The sequence below is a fragment of the Eurytemora carolleeae genome, unplaced genomic scaffold (genome assembly GCF_000591075.1).
Source record: "Eurytemora carolleeae unplaced genomic scaffold, Eaff_2.0 scaffold18, whole genome shotgun sequence".
NCBI lineage: Eukaryota > Metazoa > Arthropoda > Copepoda > Calanoida > Temoridae > Eurytemora > Eurytemora carolleeae.
The window spans coordinates 605,862-629,426 of NW_019396537.1; the positions used below are offsets into that span (position 1 = coordinate 605,862).

At 31.8% G+C, this 23,565-nt stretch overlaps 2 protein-coding genes across 2 annotated transcripts in view; one reads left to right on the forward strand and one right to left on the reverse strand.

Moving 5' to 3' along the window:
• Positions 1-14,596, forward strand: part of LOC111705055 (histidine decarboxylase) — a gene marked incomplete in the record, with an annotated part of 29,925 nt that extends 15,329 nt beyond the window's left edge. The window contains 12 exon segments of the mRNA XM_023477483.1: positions 437-500; positions 1,672-1,770; positions 2,515-2,599; positions 3,417-3,513; positions 4,295-4,416; positions 6,282-6,339; positions 9,342-9,440; positions 10,134-10,210; positions 10,837-10,915; positions 12,503-12,585; positions 13,461-13,571; positions 14,048-14,596. Coding sequence (XP_023333251.1) covers positions 437-500; positions 1,672-1,770; positions 2,515-2,599; positions 3,417-3,513; positions 4,295-4,416; positions 6,282-6,339; positions 9,342-9,440; positions 10,134-10,210; positions 10,837-10,915; positions 12,503-12,585; positions 13,461-13,571; positions 14,048-14,206 — 1,133 coding nt within the window.
• Positions 14,597-14,622: 26 nt separating this feature from the next.
• LOC111705056 (protein FAM173B-like) lies at positions 14,623-23,558 on the reverse strand. Its single transcript, XM_023477484.1, is given in 11 exon segments — positions 14,623-14,711; positions 15,243-15,298; positions 16,585-16,663; positions 17,194-17,308; positions 17,799-17,854; positions 18,784-18,846; positions 19,751-19,790; positions 20,308-20,380; positions 21,508-21,580; positions 21,915-22,017; positions 23,486-23,558. Coding segments are annotated over 11 exon segments (720 nt in total). The 5' UTR covers positions 23,536-23,558; the 3' UTR covers positions 14,623-14,699.
• Between the last annotated feature and the right edge of the window lie 7 nt (positions 23,559-23,565).

The following is a 23,565-nucleotide window of genomic DNA, read 5'->3' on the forward strand; positions in this document are numbered from 1 at the left end:
ATATATACATATATATATATTATAAAGGGAGCTATGTTACATCATAACAACGAAAAATAATTTATCCATGTCATGAGAAAATTGCTTATATTAAATGCAAAGCAAAGTTAGTATAAAGATTAGAAAATAGTAGAATTGTTTAAACTAGTTTTATTTTTAAATAAATCCCGAAACAATGTTTTGTTATTTAATTTTAACTGATTATTCCCTGAGGGAATTCTTTAAGAAAATTTAAAAAATAGATATATATACTATATAGTCCCCTTTTTCTTCTATTAAAATTCAAAAATTCATTTAAGCTCTGTCCAGGAAAAGATAAAAATTTAAGTAAAATTCCCTCTGGCACATTGCTTGTAGAGTTTCATTTTAGTGTTAAAACAAGTTCCATGAATTAGTTTCCTTTTTTCTTATATTTTGTCAAGATTTCTATTTTGAGTTGGCTCCAGGGAAAATGTCCGCATGGCGCAAAAGTTTGAGGCATTGGTTCGCTCAGATTCCAGGTAGATAACAGTTTATTTTTTGGTTCGCTCAGATTCCAGGTAGATTACAGTTTATTGGTTCGCTCAGATTCCAGGTAGATTACAGTTCGCTCAGATTCCAGGTAGATTACAGTTTATTTTTAAATTTTAAGTTCAACAAAATTTTAAAATCGATCAGTGATTTTATTTTCTAGCTGTTGTCTTAATTAGCTGATTATGCATATCTATATTCTGTTCCTATCTTATAGACCTATCCATCCCTTGTATATTATTAAAGTGTGATTTTTAGTAAATGTAACAAGTTAAAGTATGATGTGTAAAATTTGTTGGTCTTATCTATATATAAATTTGGCTTGTTTGTCTGTTTGTTTTGGTGTTTGTCTGTCTGTTTGTATCCAATAACAAAGAGAACATGTTCACAATTAATTTAGAAGATGGGCGCGAAACGCCCTCTAAAGCTAGTGGCATTATTAGGCATGGACTTTCTTGCAATAATTTCTTAATAATTTCTTGTCAAAGACAACCTTAAGTCCTTCAGTTTACGCACAATAGATGTAACTCCCATATAACATTTTTAGCCTTTGCTGTCAAATTTCTAAATTTCTAACGGAATTGAGTCTTTGACACCTACTCAAATTTCCTAATCCCTGTATCTTTGCAACTTGGCGGTTTAAACATTTGAAATTTCAAATTTAGACTATTTGATCCAAAAGAATTCATAGTTTGATATAGCTAAGGTTTACGACATTGGGTTGAAAAGATGACTACTTCCTAAATTTCTAAATTCCTAAATTTCTAAATTTCTAAATTTCCAAATTTCTAAATTTCTAAATTTCTAAATTTCTAAATTTCTAAATTTCTAAATTTCTAAATTTCTAAATTTCTGAATTTCTGAATTTCTAACTTTCTAAATTTCTGAATTTTTAAATTTTTAAATTTCTAAATTACTAAATTTCTAAAACTCTAAATTTCTAAATTACCAAATTTTTAACTTTCTAAATTATTAGATTTCTAAATCACTAAATTACTAAATTACTGAATTTTTAAATTTCTAAATTTCTAAATTACTAAATTTCTAAAATTCTAAATTTCTAAATTACTAAATTTCTAAATTTCTAAATTACTAAATTACTAAATTTCTAAATTACTAAATTTCTAAATTACTTTATTACTGACCAGCTAATCTGTTAAGGTTTGAGATACCGGCAGCCCGGCATATGGGGATGGTTGTATTCAGACTCAAGGGAGAAAACTCAATGACGGAGAAGTTACTCAAGAAACTAAACTCCAGGTAAATATAAGTTCATCGGAGTCCTCTCCTCCTAATTTCATTGGAGACCCAATTGAGAAAGTCAAAACCTGTTTTCTTCTGAATCTGATAATACCTAGTCTACTGAGCTATAACCTGAATTTTTTAAAAATACCACCTAAAGAATTTAGAGAAAATAGGGGAGGTAGGCCATGAACGAGAACATTTGTCAGGAGTTCTAAGGGGGGGGGGCTTGAAGGCGAATACAGTGTATTTTTAAGTACAATTAGCGTCTAAACATGTATCTATCTATATATAAATTCGGNAATATTCATGAATATTCATCAATATTTATCAATATTGATCAATTTTTATCAATATTCATCAATATTCATATATATTTATAAATATTCATCAATATTCATCAATATTCATCAATATTCATCAATATTCATCAATATTCATCAACATTCATCAATATTCATCAATTTTTATCAATATTGATCAATTTTTAAGTCTCAGAATTTTAAACTTAGCTGTATATTCAATGCAAATCCAAGAAAAACTATAGAACAATCTGCATTATAATTAAATTGGATGAAAGTATTGTAATTTAACTGTTTGTTTACTATTAACGATGAAAATTTCGCTATATGTAAATAAGTAGTTTTAACCCATTCTTTAAGCAGCATTATTAACCGATTAAACAGTAAAAAAAAGTTAAAGAGTAGGGATGAACAATGTTAATAATATTGCTCAGAATGGGATAGAATATAATATGTTTAGTGGGAAGATGCACGCTGTCCCCTGTAATCTGAAAGGACAATATGTAATCAGATTTACACTCACTAGTCCTAAAACCACAGTTCAGGTACTCTCTCATTCGCTTTTATTTTCCTTGCATTCCTTTTTTTCTTTCATTTTCCATTTATATTCAGCGCATTTCCCTTTCATATCTCTTTCATTCCCTTCTAATTTTTCCTTTCATTTTCCTCTTATTACCTTTTCATTTTCCTTCTATTTTCCGCTCATTTCCCATTATTTCCCTTCATTTTCCATTTATTTCCAATTATTTTCCTTTCATTTCATTTTCCTCTCATTCTATTTCATTTTAAATTCAATTCCTTGAATATTCCTTTCATTTTCCATTCACTATAGTTTGGTTTCATATTATTTCCTTTCATTTTCCTTCAATTTTCCTCTAACTTTCCTTTTATTTTATTTTCCTCTCATTCTAGTTCATTTTCCATATAATTCCTTTAATATTTCTTTCATTTTCCATACACTATGCTTACATATTATTTGTTTCATTTTCCTTCAATTTTCCTCTCATTTTCTTTCATTGCATTTGCTTTCATTAAGTGTAGATAAAAGTGTAAATATATCTGATGACTAGGATATTACCCGTGACTGGTGTATAATAAGAAGTACTGCTAGCGATGTACTGGAGAGCTATGGGATTATCTCAAGTGTACATATATCTGATGTCTAGGATATTACCCGTGACTGGTGTATAATAAGAAGTATTGCTAGCAGTGTACTGGAGAGCTATGGGATTATCTCAAGTGTACATATATATCTGATGTCTAGGATATTACCCGTGACTGGTGTATAATAAGAAGTACTGCTAGCAGTGTACTGGAGAGCTATGGGATTATCTCAAGTGTACATATATATCTGATGTCTAGGATATTACCCGTGACTGGTGTATAATAAGAAGTACTGCTAGTGATGTACTGGAGAGCTATGGAATTATCTCAAGCAGGAAGAAGGTTCCATTGAAAGGTAAATTCTATTTTGATCTTTTTTCAAAATTCGATATTTTTTCAGAGTTCGATTTTTTTTAATGCAATGCATGTACATTGTACACTGTATACACTTGGTCCCGTGGAATAGATAACGTTAAGGCAATTTTATAGGCATTTGATGTTGTAATACAGGTAATCAGTGATTACCTATAGCTTAAATATCAACTTGTTAAGACAAATATGTTTGTGTAAAAAGCAGATTTTGCTCTGATTCATCTATTGGACGATGTTAGGATACAACACTAGTCCGCCTATTCCAAAATTTGATGTGCAGTTAAACTGTATTTAAATTATGAAATAATGCTATTTTTGAAGCTATTTATTCCAAATTTAGTGAAATCCACGAAAACACTGATTAAAATTTGATACTCTCTCGTTAAGGTTAACAAACCCAACAAAGTATTGTCAATTTTAGAATTATCAAGATTATGAACAGAATACATTGCATTTGGTTTTAGAATATAACAGGAATGTTATATATATATATATATATATATACTTTGTTTGCTTGTCCACTTGTATCCAATAAAATTCAAAACGGCTGAACCGATTGGGGCCAAATTTTGTGTGAGCCTCACTTTGTGGATGCTCAGAATTTTATAAACTTTTATATTGTACAAAGAAAGAGAACATGCTCACACACAGAGTCACAATTAACAATTTAAATAGAAGATGTGCACGAAGCGTACTAAAACTAAAAGCCTAGTCTTTACAAATTCTGGGAATTTTTTTGCTCAATTTCAACATGCATTTTCTAGAGATCAAAGAGAAGAATGAGAGTTTTGGAACCTCTCTCCTCCTGGCGAATATTGGACCTAATTCTCCAATGTCACCTAAGATCGTCGACGGATCCTTTGCTGCACTTTTCGACAACAACGAGGTTAGAAAAAGTTCGATAAGTTTTCCAGACTGGGTCGACTTTGAAGTCTCATTATCTAACTTAAGATTTTTTTCTCTAAGGACTATGACATGTTATTTTTAAACTTTTTAGAACTCTGATTTAAGCTTAGTTTTAAACAGGTAACTGCGTGAGAGTTTGCAACCTTTGGATCACACTGCCATTATATCCTTTTCAAATTTTTGTTTTATCATGTTTCACATTCAACATTAAGTATTACCATCACTATGATAATTATTAATAACTATAAATAATTATTTTGCGTAAAAAACGTAAATTTAAGTAACTATCCACATTGTGGAGCTCATAGATTAATAACAATCCAAATAGAACACTAGAAATCATCTTTTCAAGTAACTCTCCACATTGAGGAGCTCATAGATTAATAACAATCCAAATAGAACACTAGATGTCGTCTTTTTAAGTAACTCTCCACATTGAGGAGCGCATAGATTAATAACAATCCAAATAGAACACTAGATGTCGTCTTTTTAAGTAACTCTCCACATTGAGGAGCTCATAGATTAATAACAATCAAATAGAACCCTAGATATCGTCTTTTTAAGTAACTATCCACATTGAGGAGCTCATAGATTAATAACAATCAAATAGAACACTAGATATCATCTTTTTAAGAGTTAGGGGTTTTTCGTTCACAATAACCCTGAGGCAGAAGCCCAAAGGAATTACACGAATGCCCTCTCTCTGTCTTGTAATTCAACGTGGCATGCCCGTAACTCCTTTGAACGAAAACCCCGTAAATCTTGAAAAGAACACAGCTAGTGTTCTATATGTATTGTTTTTAATTTATGGAGTAGCGTGTCTCTTTCACTGTCCAGTGTCCACCACTGTACCCTTTAAACCTTTGTTTGATCAACGACGAATGAGATATCCATATTTTTCTGGCTAAAAATTGGCTGTTTTTTTATTGTGGGTTCTCTATATAAAAGGGACTTAGGGTTTTATGCTGTAGAGACAAAGCAAAAACTTATCCCTTTCAAGCTAGAAACTTATCCCTTTCAAGCTAGAAACTTATCCCTTTCAAGCAAGAAACTTATCTCTTTCAAGCTAAAAATTTATACCTTTCAAGCTAGAAACTTACCCCTTTTAAGGTAGAAACTTATCCCTTTCCAGCTAGAAACTTATCCATTTCGAGCTAGAAACTTTACCTTTCAAGTTAGAAACTTATCCCTTCCAAGCTAGAAACTTATCCCTTTCAAGCTAGAAAATTATCCCTTTCAAGCTAGAAACTTATCCCTTTCAAGCTAGAAACTTATCCTTTTCTAGTTAGAAACTTATCCCTTTCAAGCTAGAAACTTATCCCTTTTAAACTAGAAACTTATCCTTTTCAAGCTAGAAACTTATCCCTTTTAAGCTAGAAATTTATCCTTTTCAAGCTAGAAACTTATCCCTTTCAAGCTAGAAACTTATCCCTTTTAAGCTAGAAACTTATCCCTTTCAAGCTAGAAACTTATCCCTTTGAATGTTAGAAACTTATCCCTTTCAAGCTAGAAACTTATCCCTTTCAAGCTAGATAAAGGTTTAAGGGGTAACATTGCAATTTCAAACGACCTCTCAAGAGGGGCCAAAATACACTTTAAACCTTTATTTGATCAATTCTGTAAAGGATAAAGTCGTTGTCCTAGCTTCAAAGGGTTTAATTTTGATAATTTTCTCCATACTGTCTGTGATGCAGAAATGCACAAATCACCCTTTAGAGGTACCACAGTTGAAAATAATTATCTTTCAAAAAGAAGATTATTGATGTCTCGTTTGATGAGACAAGCACCGCTTAAAAAAATTAGAGTAATTCAAAAATGAAGTATGAAAAATAATATTTTTTTCAGGTTGTAATTGATTTCTCCCGAAAACTGAAGAGTATGCAGAAGGATATTCATTTCAACTGTAAGTAACATTTTATAGAATAGAATATTTATATATTTGGAATTAGGTCGGACCACGTTAAAGCAATCTAACACTTTATACATCTGTCCAGTGTCCAGAATAAGCATGCAAAAAAGTTATCTTTTAAAATACAATTTCGCGAAATATTGGCATCCCCTGCAATATATATTGCAGTAATTGACTTAATTGTTTACCTTCATTTCTTAATTTATATATTACAAAAGATAGTTTTTTATTACCAATTTTCAACATTATTTTAAAGTTGTATTATTAAAACTTTAGTTAATACAGTGCACCAATATATATACTTGTTAGGTTGCTTTAAGACAAGTCAGAAACTCAGTGATGAAAGGGTGTATATTTTTAAAATTTTAAAGATCAGGGAAATGAATGAGCTTCAAAAGGAAAGTTTGTTAACATCCTTTTTGATACTTTTAACCAAGTTTTTTTTCAGCGATAAGCAAACTTTAGGGTAAAAACTGATTTTATAAATGGGGGTGTTGATTTAAAAAAAAATATATATCCCTGTTTTCATCTCTTAATGGTGGAGCACTCCCTTTAATATGTTTATACAATTAAAGGGAGTGTCGCGAAAAATGAAGGGGGTATAGGCTAAATGCGATAAAAAAGCGCTTTTGATCACTACTAATCTTACTTATATCATTTGCGTAGCTATAAGGAGAAACTCGTTAAAGACGTCTCATACCGAATAACTCAGCGGCCATGCAAATTGAGAAAATTGCAACATACGACTTAGACCGTAAAACATCAATTTAATTTTAAACAAATCATTCAGATATTACAACCTATAGTCATCGATTATCTTTCTCCACATTTGTATATAGTTTTTATTTTATAATATTTTTTAATCAATTTGTTTTTAATTTGATTATTTCTCTAAGACCATGACTCACATTTTTCGAAATGCGTTTTCTAAAAATATAAAAAATTATAAAATATGAACTATATACAAATAAAGATAATCGATGACTATAGGTTGTACTATCTGAATGATTTGTTTGAAATTAAATTGATTTTTTACGGTCTAAGTCGTATGTTGCAATTTTCTGAATTTGAATGGGTGCTAAGTTATTCGGTGAGACGTTTTTAACAATTTTCTCCTTATAGACGCAACAGATAGAAGTAAGATTTGTACCGATCAAAAGCGCTTTTTTATCGCATAAAGCCTATACCCCCCTTCATTTTTCGCGAACACTCCCTTTTAAGTTGTTTACATATTCTTGCCAAATCCTTCTTAAATGTGAAAGGAATAATTATAAAGCTTTATATTTAAAAATTTCTCAAATTAAAGAAAATCAAACTCATCTCACCCTGGTTAGTCCAGGGTGAGTAATATTACTCTTAACATTCGCAGTTCTAAAATACAATTCCTAAACTGATATTAAGCTGTTCAAATGCATGGCAGTACTTTTTCTTAGTTTAGAGCGTAATTTCAAGGCACCCTCCATGCAAAGATAGCAATCCGAAATTTACAACGGTACCCTTGAACACGGGCCGCCGTAGTATATTTGAATTTCCGAGTCGGGTCAACCTTTCCAGTCCCAGTTTGTACTGTACTGCACGAACATTGGCTTTATCAAGCAGACAATCATCAGGACTAGCCGGTGCAACAAGGTTGACGCGGTCAGGCTTTATGCTTCATATATGTTGAAATTACTTTTACTGTAGTGGCAGAGGTGCGTGTGAAACCTCAATCTGATAAAATGTGGAAGATACCGAAGTTTTTTTGACTTGAAAAGTGTTTATTTCTGTGAGTTTCTCCATTACTTCTTATATGCAAGAAATGGTGTTGACAAGAGTACCGTTTTTAATCGGGCTTTGCCATCTTTGTCCCTTGAAATTACGCTTTACAGTCCCTTTACAAATTTGAAATATAAAGCATGTTAACCATTTAAGCTAATCAAAACTAAAATTAAACATCTACTGAATAAATCCTTTGTTTACTTCCCCCAACCCTACGCTTTGTGTTAATCATACAAGTTTAAGAATTTAATTAGTTGTTACCAGCTTTCTATTCATCGCAGACCCTTCAATTTGCATGCGCTTAATATAAATTAATCATATCACATATATCCATTTGCCTCTATTGCTTTGGTATTTGACTAATAACTATTGACAAAGCACATTCAAGAAAACTTCTTTGACCAGATTCTGGTTTCACCGGTACTTACATCAAGAGTATTGAAATCAAATTAAATCATGTATTTTACTCCAGTAATAATCATATCAGATATTACCAAAACATTTTAAAATTAAAAATTTTGATCAAAATTTTTAAAAGCGCAGTGAATTTTTCTCTGACTTGTATCTTCTTTTTTGCTGATCATACATTTGAAGATATCAGATGTATTTGCAGTTTTCAGCTTTGTCAGGAATGTCTGGCTCAACCACTGGTGGAAGGTTCAGCTTCAAACATATATTCATGGTTCAATATTCTTATAGGTTAGAAAAATAATTCACTGGTAAGCGGGGTTTGAAAATTCTGAGGATAATTTATCTGAATTCCGCATTAATAATGACAAATGGGATAAGAAAAGTTAGGAAAGGAGTGGATATTTTCAAAAAAAGAATTCTTGATTCTTGTAAGTTCATCTCAGAATACCGCCTCTTCTACATCAATCTTTTTCTTGCAGTCGGCAGTGTATCCAGGGGTTACAGAGTTCACCCCTATCTGCATAATCTTATACAATTATAGTATAGCATGCCAACTGTCCAATAGTTAATTTTTTAAAGTATTTTATCCAACTATGTGTTATAAAAATTTTAACGAAATAGTCACATTTGAAAAAGGTAAATATGTTCTGAACTTTTCCAAAATTCCAGCTTATTTGACATCAACAAAATTCCCCCAGAAAACACTGCTTTTGAATGGTCCACAATTATTATAAAATATGCATGACGCACTAAACCCCTCCACTAATTTAAATGTGAATTGGTTGAATTAAAACGAGGGGAAACTGATTCTATATTGGTCCCACTAGGCCGGTCAATGTTGAGAGCTGTGCCCGAGGACATGGGGTATTATCCCCAGCAGCCCAGATCCATATCAATATGGGGGCCTAGGATACCACCAGCTATAGGTAGGCATAATATACACACAATATACAAGGTGTCCCACCAAAACAATGTAAGGTTTCTTTAATCTTTGAAATAATTTGCGGCATTTATTCGTAAACCAAATTTTATATGTAAAATTCTGGAGTTATTAATCACAAAATACCCCAAGTCTTGGCATTTCAAAAATGTGGTCTGCTTTTTTGTGCTTTCAATATTACCTGAGCAATGAAGAATTTCGTTCAGATTTCGACAATTTTGGTTTTATGTAATAAAAGTGAAATCTAAACAAAATTCTTTAAATTCCGGTAACATTGACAGGTCAAAAAAGGCAGTTCACATTTTGAAAATGCCAGGACTAGGCGAATTTTGTGGTTATTGTTTCAAGAGTCATACGTATGTAAAAGTAAGTAGACGAGTGAATGTCACAAATAAATTCAAAGTTCTAATACAACTTTCTAGTCATCTTTCTACTGTCATGTGTTTCCTAGGACACCCTGTATAATAATCATGCATGCTTCATTTTATCCTTCATTGATTTTATACGGACAGTTGATAAATCTGTTGTAGTGCTAAGTATCGTAGTGCATGTTATATTATAAATTTTACTTTATACCTGGCAACTAACTGTAATATTATAAACTTTAATCTATACCTGGCAACTAACTGTAATATTATAAACTTTAATCTATACCTGGCAACTAACTGTTCTGTTTCAGCAACACGAAGGCGAGTTCGAGGTATGCTTATGTCAGGCAAACAATACAGCCTAGACAGCAGGATTGATCTAGCACAGGTCATATTATGATATTAAATCATACAATACAGCCTAGACAGCAGGATTGATCTAGCACAGGTCATATTATGATATTAAATCATACAATACAGCCTAGACAGCAGGATTGATCTAGCACAGGTCATATTATGTTATTAAATCATACAATAAAGCCTAGACAGCAGGATTGATCTAGAACAGGTCATATTATGATATTAAATCATACAATATAGCCTAGACAGTAGGATTGATCTAGAACAGGTCATATTATGATATTAAATCATACAATATAGCCTAGACAGCAGGATTGATCTAGCACAGGTCATATTATGATATTAAATCATTTTCAAGGGACTGTAGATGTATTTTTTAATTGCAGTTCCCAGATCAATATTAAATAATAGTGATTTGAAGACTTTTTTACTCCAGAAGTACCATTTTGAATAAGATCATTCATTTATTGACTGTACTGTCCCGGTTCGTCTAATATAGTCTGTAGGTATTTGTACTGCACAGATAGCTCCAGCTGGTTAAAAGTCGGCTTGGAGTGTTACCCTCTTTAAATTTCAAGGCCAGTCCTTTTATGGAAGGAATAACTGGAAGCATCTGTGTAAATATTAAATATGACCAAAAACCTTTGATCTAAGGCTGTAACTGACGAAGGAGAAGAAGGGATTGAAGCTGAAGAGGAAATATCAAACAATATCAAACAGAAATCAGGAGCAGGTAAACTCTCAACACTAAGCAGGGTGTCCCAGTAAACATGGGAATTAAAATATTGTGATTGACATATAAACATAGGGTTGTTAATCATGTTTGAAAACGATCTTTTTTGTTTCGTTTTTCAATCCTTTTCAAAAACGATCGTTTCATTTTCGGGAAAAAACGATCGTTTTTAAAAACGACACACTCGTTTTGAACTTTTAGAAAACGAATAAGGATCGTTTTTGAAAACAATCGTTTTTAAAAACGATTTGTGACCGTTTTTAAACAATTTTTTAAAAAAACGATAATTTTTGAATAAAAAAATTCTTGACATTTATTAACAAAGGTTCGTTGTTAACGATCATTAACAAAGGGTCGTCGCTAACGACCGTTAACTAAGGGTCGTCGTTAACGACCGTTAACGAAGGGTTGTCGTTAATGATAGTTAAAGTAGGGTTATCGTTAACGAAGGTTGGTCGTTAACGATCGTTAGCGAAGGTTCGTCATTAACGAAACGACGAATTTTATAAAAACGATTGTTTTTAAAAACGAGCGTTTAATAAAACGATCGTATCAATCTTCGTAAATTGAAATATCTGATTTAAGGAAGTTTTTAGTTCTTACAAATGATTGCCATGCTTTCTGGGACACCATGTATACATTTGAATCAAGAAATTGACTCAAGGAAAACTCACAAAATCAGTTGATACTCGTCTAATTCTACTTCCCAGTAAACCAGATCACATCAACTCTTCGTAGATTCCACGTTGACTTTCCAACCCTTAACATGGATAAAGCGTCTTGTATTATCATATTTAACACTATTCCTGCGGGGGGGGGGGTTTGACCCCCCTTCTGTAGTTTTTTTACATAACTCAAAAGGTATTGGTCTCAGCCTCTCAGGCTGTTGAAATTTTTTTTTTCTAAATAACCATAACCCTCCCTTTAGTGGGCTTTTATATTAACTGCCTGAGTCCTCCGGCAGTGTGCATGAATAAATTTTCCTGTAACAAACCAAATCTTTGTTTTAACTCACTTTCAGTTGTCAGATTTTGATAATTTTTAGCTTTTTGGAAAGCCATACGGCATAAGTTTTGCAAAAAAATTGTTACTAATTATTTGTAAACAACCCGTCAAAAGAAATTTGCACATTACACTTCAGGTTATTTTTTTTGCATATTTGAAATGCCATGGTCAAGTGCTTTTCAAAAATGTACAATTTGTCATTTTTTGGACATTTTTATTCTTCCAACATTTTTAATATATTACTGGATTTTGCAAAAAAAGACACAGTTATTGCACATTTGCAATTTTTTGCAGATTCTAAAAGTAGAGCATAAGAGTTTTTTTTAATGATGTATCATTTGTCATATTTGGACATTAACCATGGGATTTAGGGGGGGGGGGCAAGTTGACCCCCCAGCGTTTCATGGTTTGGAAATACCCAGCAAGGATTAGGGTCAACCTCTATTCGATGAGGGATCACACTATTTGTGGCGTTGATGCAACGTTGCAATAGAAAGAATTGCATTGACACTATCCTCAAAGTGGATTTAACGGCACAACATGTAACATGATCTGGGTTTACCTATTAGTTATTTATATCAGGGAGAGGAAGATCATTGTCTGTTGTTGTGAACTCTGCAATTGACAATGATGTTGGGAATGCATTGCGCAAAGCAAAACAACAGGTGGGTCAATCTCATTTATTATTGATTTAACAGATGGGTCAACCTCATGTATCATAGATTAAAGAGGTGGGTTAACATCGTGTATCATTGATTAAACAGGTGGGTCAACCTCATGCATCATAGATTAAACAGATGGGTCAACCTTAGGTATCATTGAATAAACAGATGGGTTAACCTCATCTATAATTGATTTAACAGATGAGTCAACCTCATTTTCATTGTTTAAATAGGTGGGTCAACCTCATGTATCATTGATCAAACAGGTGGGTCAACCTCATTTTCATTGTTTAAATAGGTGGGTTAACCTCATGTTTCATTGATTCAGCAGATGGTTCAACCTCATGTATCATTAATTAAACAGATGGGTCAACCTCATGTATCATTGATCAAACAGGTGGGTCAACCTCATTTTCATTGTTTAAATAGGTGGGTTAACCTCATGTTTCATTGATTCAGCAGATGGTTCAACCTCATGTATCATTAATTAAACAGATGGGTCAACATCATGTAGCATTGATTAAACAGGTGGGTCAACCTCATGTATCATTGATCAAACAGGCGGGTCAACCTCTTGTATCATTGATTAAACAGGTGGGTCAACCTCATGTATCATTGATTAAACAGATGGGGCAACCTCATGTATCATTGATCAATCAGGTGGGTTAACCTCATGTTTCATTGTTTAAACAGGTGAGTTAACCTCATGTAACCTTGTATCAAGGTCCCAGTTAACTAAGTAACCTTGTATCAAGGTCTGAGTAAACTAAGTAACCCTGTATCAAGGTTCTAGTAAGCAAGTAACCCTGTATTAAGGTCCAAGTTAGCTAAGTAACCCTGTATCAAGGTCCCAGTTAACTAAGTAACATTGTATCAAGGCAATCCCTGAGTATGAAGACGATGAAGTAGTTTGTGAAGAGGATGATATTGCTACAACTACTATACTTCAACCTCATCAAACTCAAACTATCCGGGATATGATCAAACAGGTTTAATAACACTTTTTTAAATTTCAGTTGGCATAGTCCTCAATTAACTAAAATTTAACATTTTTTTAGAAATAGATTTAGACAAATATTATGAAAAGACGTTTTTAATAAAATGGGATTTGAAAAATCTTTCGTCATTTTGCCTTTCAATAACTCTTCTTATGAAAGAGCTACAGAAAAGAACCGTAATGTGCCCTTTTTCTTCTGTGTAATCGTGTAAAATCAACACTAAAGAAGCTACAAGGTCACAAAGTTATACTCGTAATATTGCAATGAATTTGACACTCTCCTTCTGTTTACGACTATACTTCTAATTTGTTGGAAATAAAAAAAGCTAAAATTTTTAATTAAAAAAGGTTTCGAGTTGATTTTTTTAAAAACTCTAAACCATGTTATGTGGTCAGTACAGGAAAACATAACATAAAGGAATAAATTCAGAAATATGGAAAGGTCTTCAACAATTACTATATTTCCAGCTTGACATAAACCTGGAGGAAGGAACAGATCAGATGGATCAAGTCAAAGAAGCTTTTATTGAGTTCTACAAACTCTTTGATGACTTCGGTATCATTGATAAATCATCTTTTAACAACATCAACAGATGGAACAGCAAACTGGGAGAAACTAAATTATAAACTTAGTTCTCTGAACAACCAACGACAAAGCACACATTTGCTAAATTCAACAATATGCATTTATACATGCACACATTGTAACTAACTATAACATCTAACCCATGAACCTTCTATTCAAGTTCATGTTGAATTAACACTACAACACTAAATCTTGATTAAACTACATGACAACACTACTCAGTGGCCTTATAATGTACCTGACACGTATCTATAAGGAGAACGCCCGTCCTATTGTTAGGGCTTTCCTCTTAACTTTACTCAATATATTAATTGTATCTGTAATATTAACAATATAAGGAATTATGTAATCTATCTAATTTATAAGTTTTCTGTATAACTATCTAAATGTTCAATGTAAATGTAAGTGTTTAATAAATGTTTTTAAAATTATTCGCTTTCTTGCAAGTCTACAGTAATTAATGAAAATTCAATTTTTATTCATTCACTACAATAAGGTCACTATACATATAAAGGTATAAAGGTTTAATTCTTCTTATCTGCTCACCTAGGGTTAAACATAATTATTAGATTGTCGTAATAATTTCAAGTGACTCGACCCATTTATAGAGAGCAACCTTCGATTCACAATGCTACAATAATTTCCTGGTAATTCTCACAATGTGACAATTTCTTAAATTGTTTCGGTGGCAAGAAATCTGCAAATATATAATATAAAGCTCGTCGCTCATATATATATGTCCGCTAAAGCTGGCCAAACGGCTGGACCGAATGGACTGAAACTTTTTGAGGGAACTCTAAGGCAATTTTTTGTAGATTTTTTTCTCTTCAAAATTCGTTTTTTTATTCCACGGGCAACGCCGGGCACTCCAGCTAGTTCCTTATATAGAGAAACCACAAGTGAAAACAACCAATTATAAACTAAGAATATCTCATTCATTCTTTAGTATACAAAGCTTTTAAAAGCCGGGTAATATTGTAAATCGGACATGCCACTCTATAAATGGAGGGTCACTTAAATCACATTTTATTCATGAGCAGGAAAACAAGTTTTCTGAGGACAATTTTAGAGTTTAACCTTGTAAGTCCAGACTGTATCCACCCCCTCCCCAATCTCTTTTATAGGTTTAAGCTCTAAACAAATATATTAAAAACCAGGTGAAATTAACTAGAGAGAGTTGGACATCATTTTCATCCGTTTTATAAACGCTCAGGATTTTTAGGCTCTCAAGAGAGACACCACCTTGGCCTGAAAGGTTCTTTCAATTCCTGATACAATTTTACTTGACAACATTTTTAATAATTTTATACAAGCAAACTGTAAGAATTTTTTTAACAAAAATAATGATATATATATATAGATTGATTTGATAATATGCAAACTATATTTAGCTAATTGAAATGTGTGACAATGTATTTAAATGTGACCCGTCATCCAAACCGTTATCTATTATCTAGCTTCTATTTGGCACTTTTTTGATAAAAATGTTCAGATCCTTTCAGCAAGTATCTTAAAAACTTCAATAGTAAAAACTTCAATAGTAAAAACTTCAATAGTAAAAACTTCAATAGTAAAAACTTCAATAGTAAAAACTTCAATAGTAAAAATGCAAAAAAAATAAAGAAATAATTTCTCTGATGCAGCGCATCACGTTTCTGTAAATAATAAATTTCTACTGCAAGCAAAAATATTTTGTTTCTTCCAAAATATGTGGATTTGGGAAGCACTGAATTCAAAAATGTTAAAATCATAAAAATCGGTTACAAATTGGAAAGTTATTGGAAAAAAAACGAAATTTTTAGCGCAAATTTGCCCAAGTCCTCCAAAAATAGTATTTTTTGTCCCTACATTAACCAATTTTCGCAATTTCAAAACAACAACACCTGGGCAATATTCAGTAGTTAGAGGTGCAACTTTAGACATGTTACGAAAAAATTGAAAAATCGACCTCACTTAGTGTTTCTTCATTTTTTAAGTGCTTGCGCTGACCCATTTAAAAAAATTAAAAATGTTTTTTTTTTATTGGAACAATTTTTTATACGTCTTGGTTAATCTTGAAAAAAAAATCAAATTGTCCCAGGGTTACAGACAGGGAGTAAGGAAGAGAAGGGAGATACAACTGACGCGGTACGCCCTACCATATGATTATACAATATACATGCTTTGTAGACGGTACTCCATTTGTACAACAAATATTCAGAATAGGTTATTGTATACGCGGTAATTGTACATCAGACAAATATTTCTTTTACAAATGAAGTACCGTCTGCAAAGCATGCATAAACATATGGTAGGGCGAACCGCGTCAATTATATTTCCCTTCTCTTCCTTACTCCCTGGTTACAGACTACAGTTCAACATAGATTAACAAGTAAAAAGAAATATTTTTCCAATTTCAGAATTTCAGAATTTTCTTTACCTGGAAATTTAAACCTACAGGCTACTATCAATGTATCCTTCTTAACTTCTTTTACCATTTTCTTTTCCAAATCTACCATCTATAATAATCTATAATAATCTATAATAATCTATAATAATATCTAATCATAAATCAATAATAATCTATAGTATTCCAGCAAGAACATGGCAGACATCAAAGATTTAGTCAACTATTTACTAAACTCTGGACTCAGAAATTAAAAATAAGTACCAAATCCTTTAAAAAATAAATATATTAGTGCTTAGGGCCAATTTGGATTAGTATCCGGATCCTGGATCCGCACTGGAAAAAAAGGATCCAGATAAGGATCTAGATCATGAACATTTATTTACTGATTTTTGAACAGAAGAAGAATTTTCGAATAATTTTTTTTACTTATTTTTATGCAACAACTCAGCGAGAAGCACATCTCTTTTTTTCAACAGTTCAGTTTTGAGTTTTGAGAGTAAAGTTTTTTTTTTGCAGTTTTTGGTTGATATTTTGCCCTTGGATCTGGATCCGTGGATCCGCATATTTTTTCAGATCCGGATCCAGGAAGCCAAAATGTTGCAGATCCTAAGGATTCGGATCCTAAGCACTGTATATTACCATCTGTTCTACTCCGAAAATTACAATATTGTCGTATTCCTTCAAGTTATGTTTCCACAAGTCAGCTCGGAAAAATCCAGTTTCTTTAGATAATCCCTCCCTTAGTGCTCGAAACCTAGAATTTAAAAATATTTCAGAAAATGTCAAAAAAAGAACAAATATTGAAAACGTTGAATTTAAAGATTATAATTCTTACTGTAGATTCTGTAGGCAAAGATTTCCTTTACCTACTTTACCTACATACATAGCCAAGTTTTTAACTATATACCTTTACCTACTATAGTAAACTAGCCAGGGGTTTACCTATATACCTTTACCTACTATAGTAAACTAGCCAGAGCTGAAAGCTTTAAAATGTGATATCCTTAATCCCGATCTGTTAATTAATCTGGAGATTAAATTCATGAGGAGAACAAGCAATATTTAATCTGGAGATTAGGAAAAAGAGTGGATTAAGCATTAATCCCGATATCCATCATTCTAAAGTTTCCAGCTCAGGTGTTTTAACTAAATAACTTTACCTATTAAAGTAAAATAGCCAGGGTTTAACTTCATACCTTTACCTACTATAGTAAACTAGCAAGGGTTTAACTATATACCTTTACCTACTATAGTAAACTAGCCAAGGGTTTAACTATATACCTTTACCTACTATAGTAAACTAGCAAGGGTTTAACTATATACCTTTACCTACTATAGTAAACTAGCNATTACCTATATCTAGAACTAGTATGTATTACCTATATCTAGAACTAGTATGTATTACCTATATCTAGAACTAGTATGTATTACCTATATCTAGAACTAGTATGTATTACCTATATCTAGAACTAGTATGTATTACCTATATCTAGAACTAGTATGTATTACCTATATCTAGAACTAGTATGTATTACCTATATCTAGAACTAGTATGTATTACCTATATCTAGAACTAGTATGTATTACCTATATCTAGAACTAGTATGTATTACCTATATCTAGAACTAGTATGTATTACCTATATCTAGAACTAGTATGTATTACCTATATCTAGAACTAGTATGTATTACCTATATCTAGAACTAGTATGTATTACCTATATCTAGAACTAGTATGTATTACCTATATCTAGAACTAGTATGTATTACCTATATCTAGAACTAGTATGTATTACCTATATCTAGAACTAGTATGTATTACCTATATCTAGAACTAGTATGTATTACCTATATCTAGAACTAGTATGTATTACCTATATCTAGAACTAGTATGTATTACCTATATCTAGAACTAGTATGTATTACCTATATCTAGAACTAGTATGTATTACCTATATCTAGAACTAGTATGTATTACCTATATCTAGAACTAGTATGTATTACCTATATCTAGAACTAGTATGTATTACCTATATCTAGAACTAGTATGTATTACCTATATCTAGAACTAGTATGTATTACCTATATCTAGAACTAGTATGTATTACCTATATCTAGAACTAGTATGTATTACCTATATCTAGAACTAGTATGTATTACCTATATCTAGAACTAGTATGTATTACCTATATCTAGAACTAGTATGTATTACCTATATCTAGAACTAGTATGTATTACCTATATCTAGAATTGTTCCAGATCTACTGCTCAAAGCTTTTAATACATTTGAAACCTAAATAAAATAAACAATTTCTTTTTATCCATTTAAATCAAATAGTTAGTGGTATAGTGTTTAGGTGGGATAAGGTTGAGGCGGTATTTTATCTTAAATTAAAGGGAGTGTTCGCGAAAAATGAAATGGGTTTATGCTTACGTCAAAAACATTGATTGCTACAAATCTCACTTCTATATAGTTGTTGCATCTATAAGGAGAAAATTGTTAAAAACGGCTGATACTGAAGAACGTAGCGTCCATACAAATTTAGAAAGTTGCAATATTCGACATAATATTCGATAATCGTTAAAAAAAACAATTAATTTCAAAAAAAACCATTCAAACTATCATTACAGTTTTTTCCCAACGCAATCGTATATAGTTGATGCTTCATAATATTTTTTGTTTGTTTAATATACAATGCACATAAAACGACGATTTTTTTTTGTCCGCTAGGTGTCTCTGCCATCTGTAATCATGCAGAAACATCGAGAGCAGACACCCCTGGCGGCCAACTAATCGTCGTTTAAATTGCATCAAATGTAAAACAATTCTGAGAATATTATGAAATATCAAATATTTAAATGTATCCCTTGGAACCAATCTCTAAGGGGGCCAGGTTTACTATAATGTCCGGTATCATATGAGAATATTTTGCTGCCTTAATGTTTGGCTCTTTAGGAATAGTGAGCTCAAATATATTTACAAGTAAAACTGGGTCAAAGTGGTCACTGGTCAGCTGACAGCTGGGCAAACATTAGGCCATCAAAGTCGGTCGATAAAACACTCAGCCGGGCCTATAAAGTGGCCGGTCATTTATGACTAAAATATGTTTGTCTTTTTGCAGCGGCAATGGAACTTCTGGTAAATCTTGTTCTGATAAGAATTAGAATTGATCTGGGTTTCAACTAATAAATTTTACCTGTATATCTGTAGCAGGAACATACGGTAAACATATTCTTCTAGAAACAATTTATATTTCAAAAATGAATTAAAATAAAATTATTGAAAAAAACTGATATTTTGTGACGGTCATTTTAAAGACAGGAGATTTGACGGAAAGAACCTCGACATGAATCATTAAATACACAGACAAGTCACATCAGGGCATTTTAAAAGAAAATATTTTAAAAGAAATTTTTAGAGAAAACAAAGGAGGACATTTTAGAAGAAGAAATTTAACAGGAAGACATTTTAAAGGAAAATATCCTAAAGGCAATAAATCTTGAAGAAAGATATTCAAAGGGAATACATTTCAAAAAATACTTTTTACAGAAATAAGTTTTACAGCTGCAGTATATTTTGGAGTGAGAAAAGTTCTTACAGTAAACTCATAGAATGGGTCCAGTGACCCTGGTGCTCAGGCCCAAACTAAACAATCCCTAGCCCGTCCCACCTACTTGAAATTGTGTTTATCAATATCTTATCTTAAAATTATCTGTTTAATATTCTGTCTATGGAGTAATTGTAGCACAAAACCTTAAAGCTGGAGTTACAAAAGGAACACACACAGCACTGATAGCTACAGCTAGTCCTCCAATACCAGCAGCAACTGAACCAAATCAAAACATTATTTATTATTAATCACAATAAATCTAACGGAGACAATTTTCTTTTGTAATAAAGAGTGTGCATGAAAAACCCCCCCAAAAAAACGCACAATGCAACAAAAAGTCCAAAATCCGAAAGAAAACATATTAAAAGCTGAAAAGAAACAATGTATAAACCTCTTGGGTCTGTATTTATTCTTCTGTCTATCAATGATCACAGTCCTTATTCTACGAATTTCGTTCTGATAAAAAAATGGAAAAAGTCTGGCCATGACTTTTATTCGTAGAATTCCAGACAACTGAAACTGAAATAAAATTTAAATCGAAAAATTGCGGATTTTCCTTGAAAACAAACTAACACTTAAATTTATGATAATCACACATTAATTCAGACGTTTTTGGATGTTTTGTTGCGATATTATTCATTCTGTTTATAGAGGGGTTTGTTACATTGGGCGTTATTTTTACACTGGGCCTTTTTGTTTTCAAAGTTTTGTTACCCACTCCAATGATAGAGTGGTTTTTTATAACCTACAATAAAACTGTTGCGCGCGTTTTGTGAAAATACCTCCACCGCCATTTTTTATCTAAGCAATAGATTTGTCTTCATCATTTTTGTCTTATTTGGAAAACAATTTTTTTATCTATAATACATACAGCATTTGTCCTGGGGTTCATTTTGGAAACAATTTATTTGAGGCAGTTTTTTATAGATACACCCCTTGATACGAAATCCGGATCCAGATACAGGTATATTCTAAAAATTATTTAAAAACAAGGGTAAATTTTTTTTGGAGTGAATTTGGCTTTTGTTAGGGATCTGTTTTTGGATTATATGTTTGAATCCACTTTTTCCCGATCCATGATCCAACTTTTGAATTTTTATTAAAATAAAATGGATCCTTGGTACGTGTAAAGGATATCTAAACTGTGAACTCGTTTCAAAAAAATCATTCTTTTTCCAAACTACCAGAAGGAACAGTCAACAAAAGAGAATAAAAAAATGAAGTAGGAAATTATGATGACAAAAATAATTAAAATAAAATTTTTTTTTTGGTAAGATATGTATAATGTAAGTATCCAATAATTCGAATCATTTGAATTAAAAAAACATAAAAGGGGAACTCACTGATGAGTCCGATATTTCTTGGAGGTTTTCCTCCGGGATTCTTAGTAAATTCATTCTGTAATTCCTGACACACCTAATATCAAACTTAAAACAATTAATCAAATTAATCAAATCAGTTCAATCAAATTTAAACAAAATCAAACAGATTTTATAAATAAATTTGACAACATAAATAGAAGAGAATCTCACAATTAAAATAGAAATATAAAATTTTAAAACCCAAAAATTATTGACCAATCCCATGCCAAATGGTTACAGTTAAAAAATTTCAATTCTTAAAAATCCACGAAAAATGTTGATAAATCTGCTAATTTATTTTTGTTATTGTTCGATAATTTAAAAAGGGAAAATGCAGATGGGGAAACAATTAAGTTAAAATTCTTTAATTTCTCTAAACCAAAATTCACCTTGCAGTTGCCTGGATCTCCTAAACCTAGATCCTTGGCTGGTAATAATGTTGGATTGGATGAAATGTTTTTTATTTCGTCCATGTGCGCGGCAGCATCTTCTCTACGCGCACAAATAAACATGATTAAATATATCAAAAATAAAAGTGTCCAAACGCAAAGGACCCAGTAATCTATAACTATAAAGTAGTAATCTCTGTTTGTTTGTATGTCCGAGCATAACTCAGGAACCCCTTTATCCGATTTGCCACAAATTTAGATTGGAGAACTTGTAAGAACCAGGGGAATGTTCTTACTTTGGTTTAGTTGTATAGATTGAATCTTTTAAATACTTCGTTTCCAAGCAATCAGGGTTCCCAAGGTAATATCTCTATCTGTATACAGATACATTTATTTTAGCAATAAACTTTATCTTATCTTATCTTATCTTATATGCAATAATTCTTTAAAATTATGAGGGACGGGAAAAATAAATATTCCCCACCTCTCAGGAGCGTAGGTAAAGGGGGAAGGATGCCCATAAAATAGTGCTTTTATTTAAATATATTTATATTTTCCGCGAATGATTGTTGAATACGAGATTTAAGATTTAAACTATTATTACTGGAGACTGGCGAGTTCCTAATTGCATTATAAAGGGAATATTTTAAAATGGTGACAAATGATTATTGATTTTACACAGACTCACAAGATTTTTTTTCATAGCTGAAGGGGAAGAAAGGGGGGTTTAATATTATCACACTTTGAAGATTTTTACACACACAATTAAGCACGAATGAGATTAAGCAACCATATCCAAACTATAAAATGTCTGATATTTACCCCCTCATCACATTAGATTATATATTTAGGCACCACCAGACTCAAACTTTTAAGTACAGGGTGTCCGACGAAATTTGACAATACAGAACTACCTGTTAGGGTTAATAATCAGAGAATTTCCCTAATCCTGGAATTTTTAAGATAAGAAAAATCTACTTCAGATTTTGATAATGATGATTTTTATTAATAAATAGAACTGAACGAAATTCTTAATATCTCGGTAATATTGACAATCAAAATGCCAAAATTAGGGGATTTTCATGATTGTTGTTTAAAAAATCATACATGTAAAAGCAGGTCGACAAACGATTGCAACAAATTATTTCAGAGATGACCTTAAAAAGTCTTTCTATTATTATTCTTATGATCAATCAGCCTACAGTCATGTATCATGTCCTATAGGCAATGTCCCTACCGTCAAGTTTCGTGGGATAACCCGTGGCTGGGCAGTGAATACAACATGAAATATTCAGATTTTTGCAATCATAAATGGAGCCCAGTATTTTAATTAAAAATCAACTTAAAGACAAAGTACCACGACCTGCATAATTAAAATAGGACTGAGCTCCCCCACTTGCCATTATCATGTGATGGTCATTGATAACCATTCACCATAATAGTCTTAAACTTCTTTAAATCATGTTTTAAACATAAGCTCTGTAAGAGAACTTCATTCGAATGAAAACCCTGAAAATTAAGCCAATTTTCATTGAAAAATACAAGAAACATATTTAAGATCATATTTCTGCCTTTTTATTCTTAGTTCTTCCTTTAATCCATCCACTACTCTATACTCCATTTTTACAACTTTATTCTGAAAATATAGTTT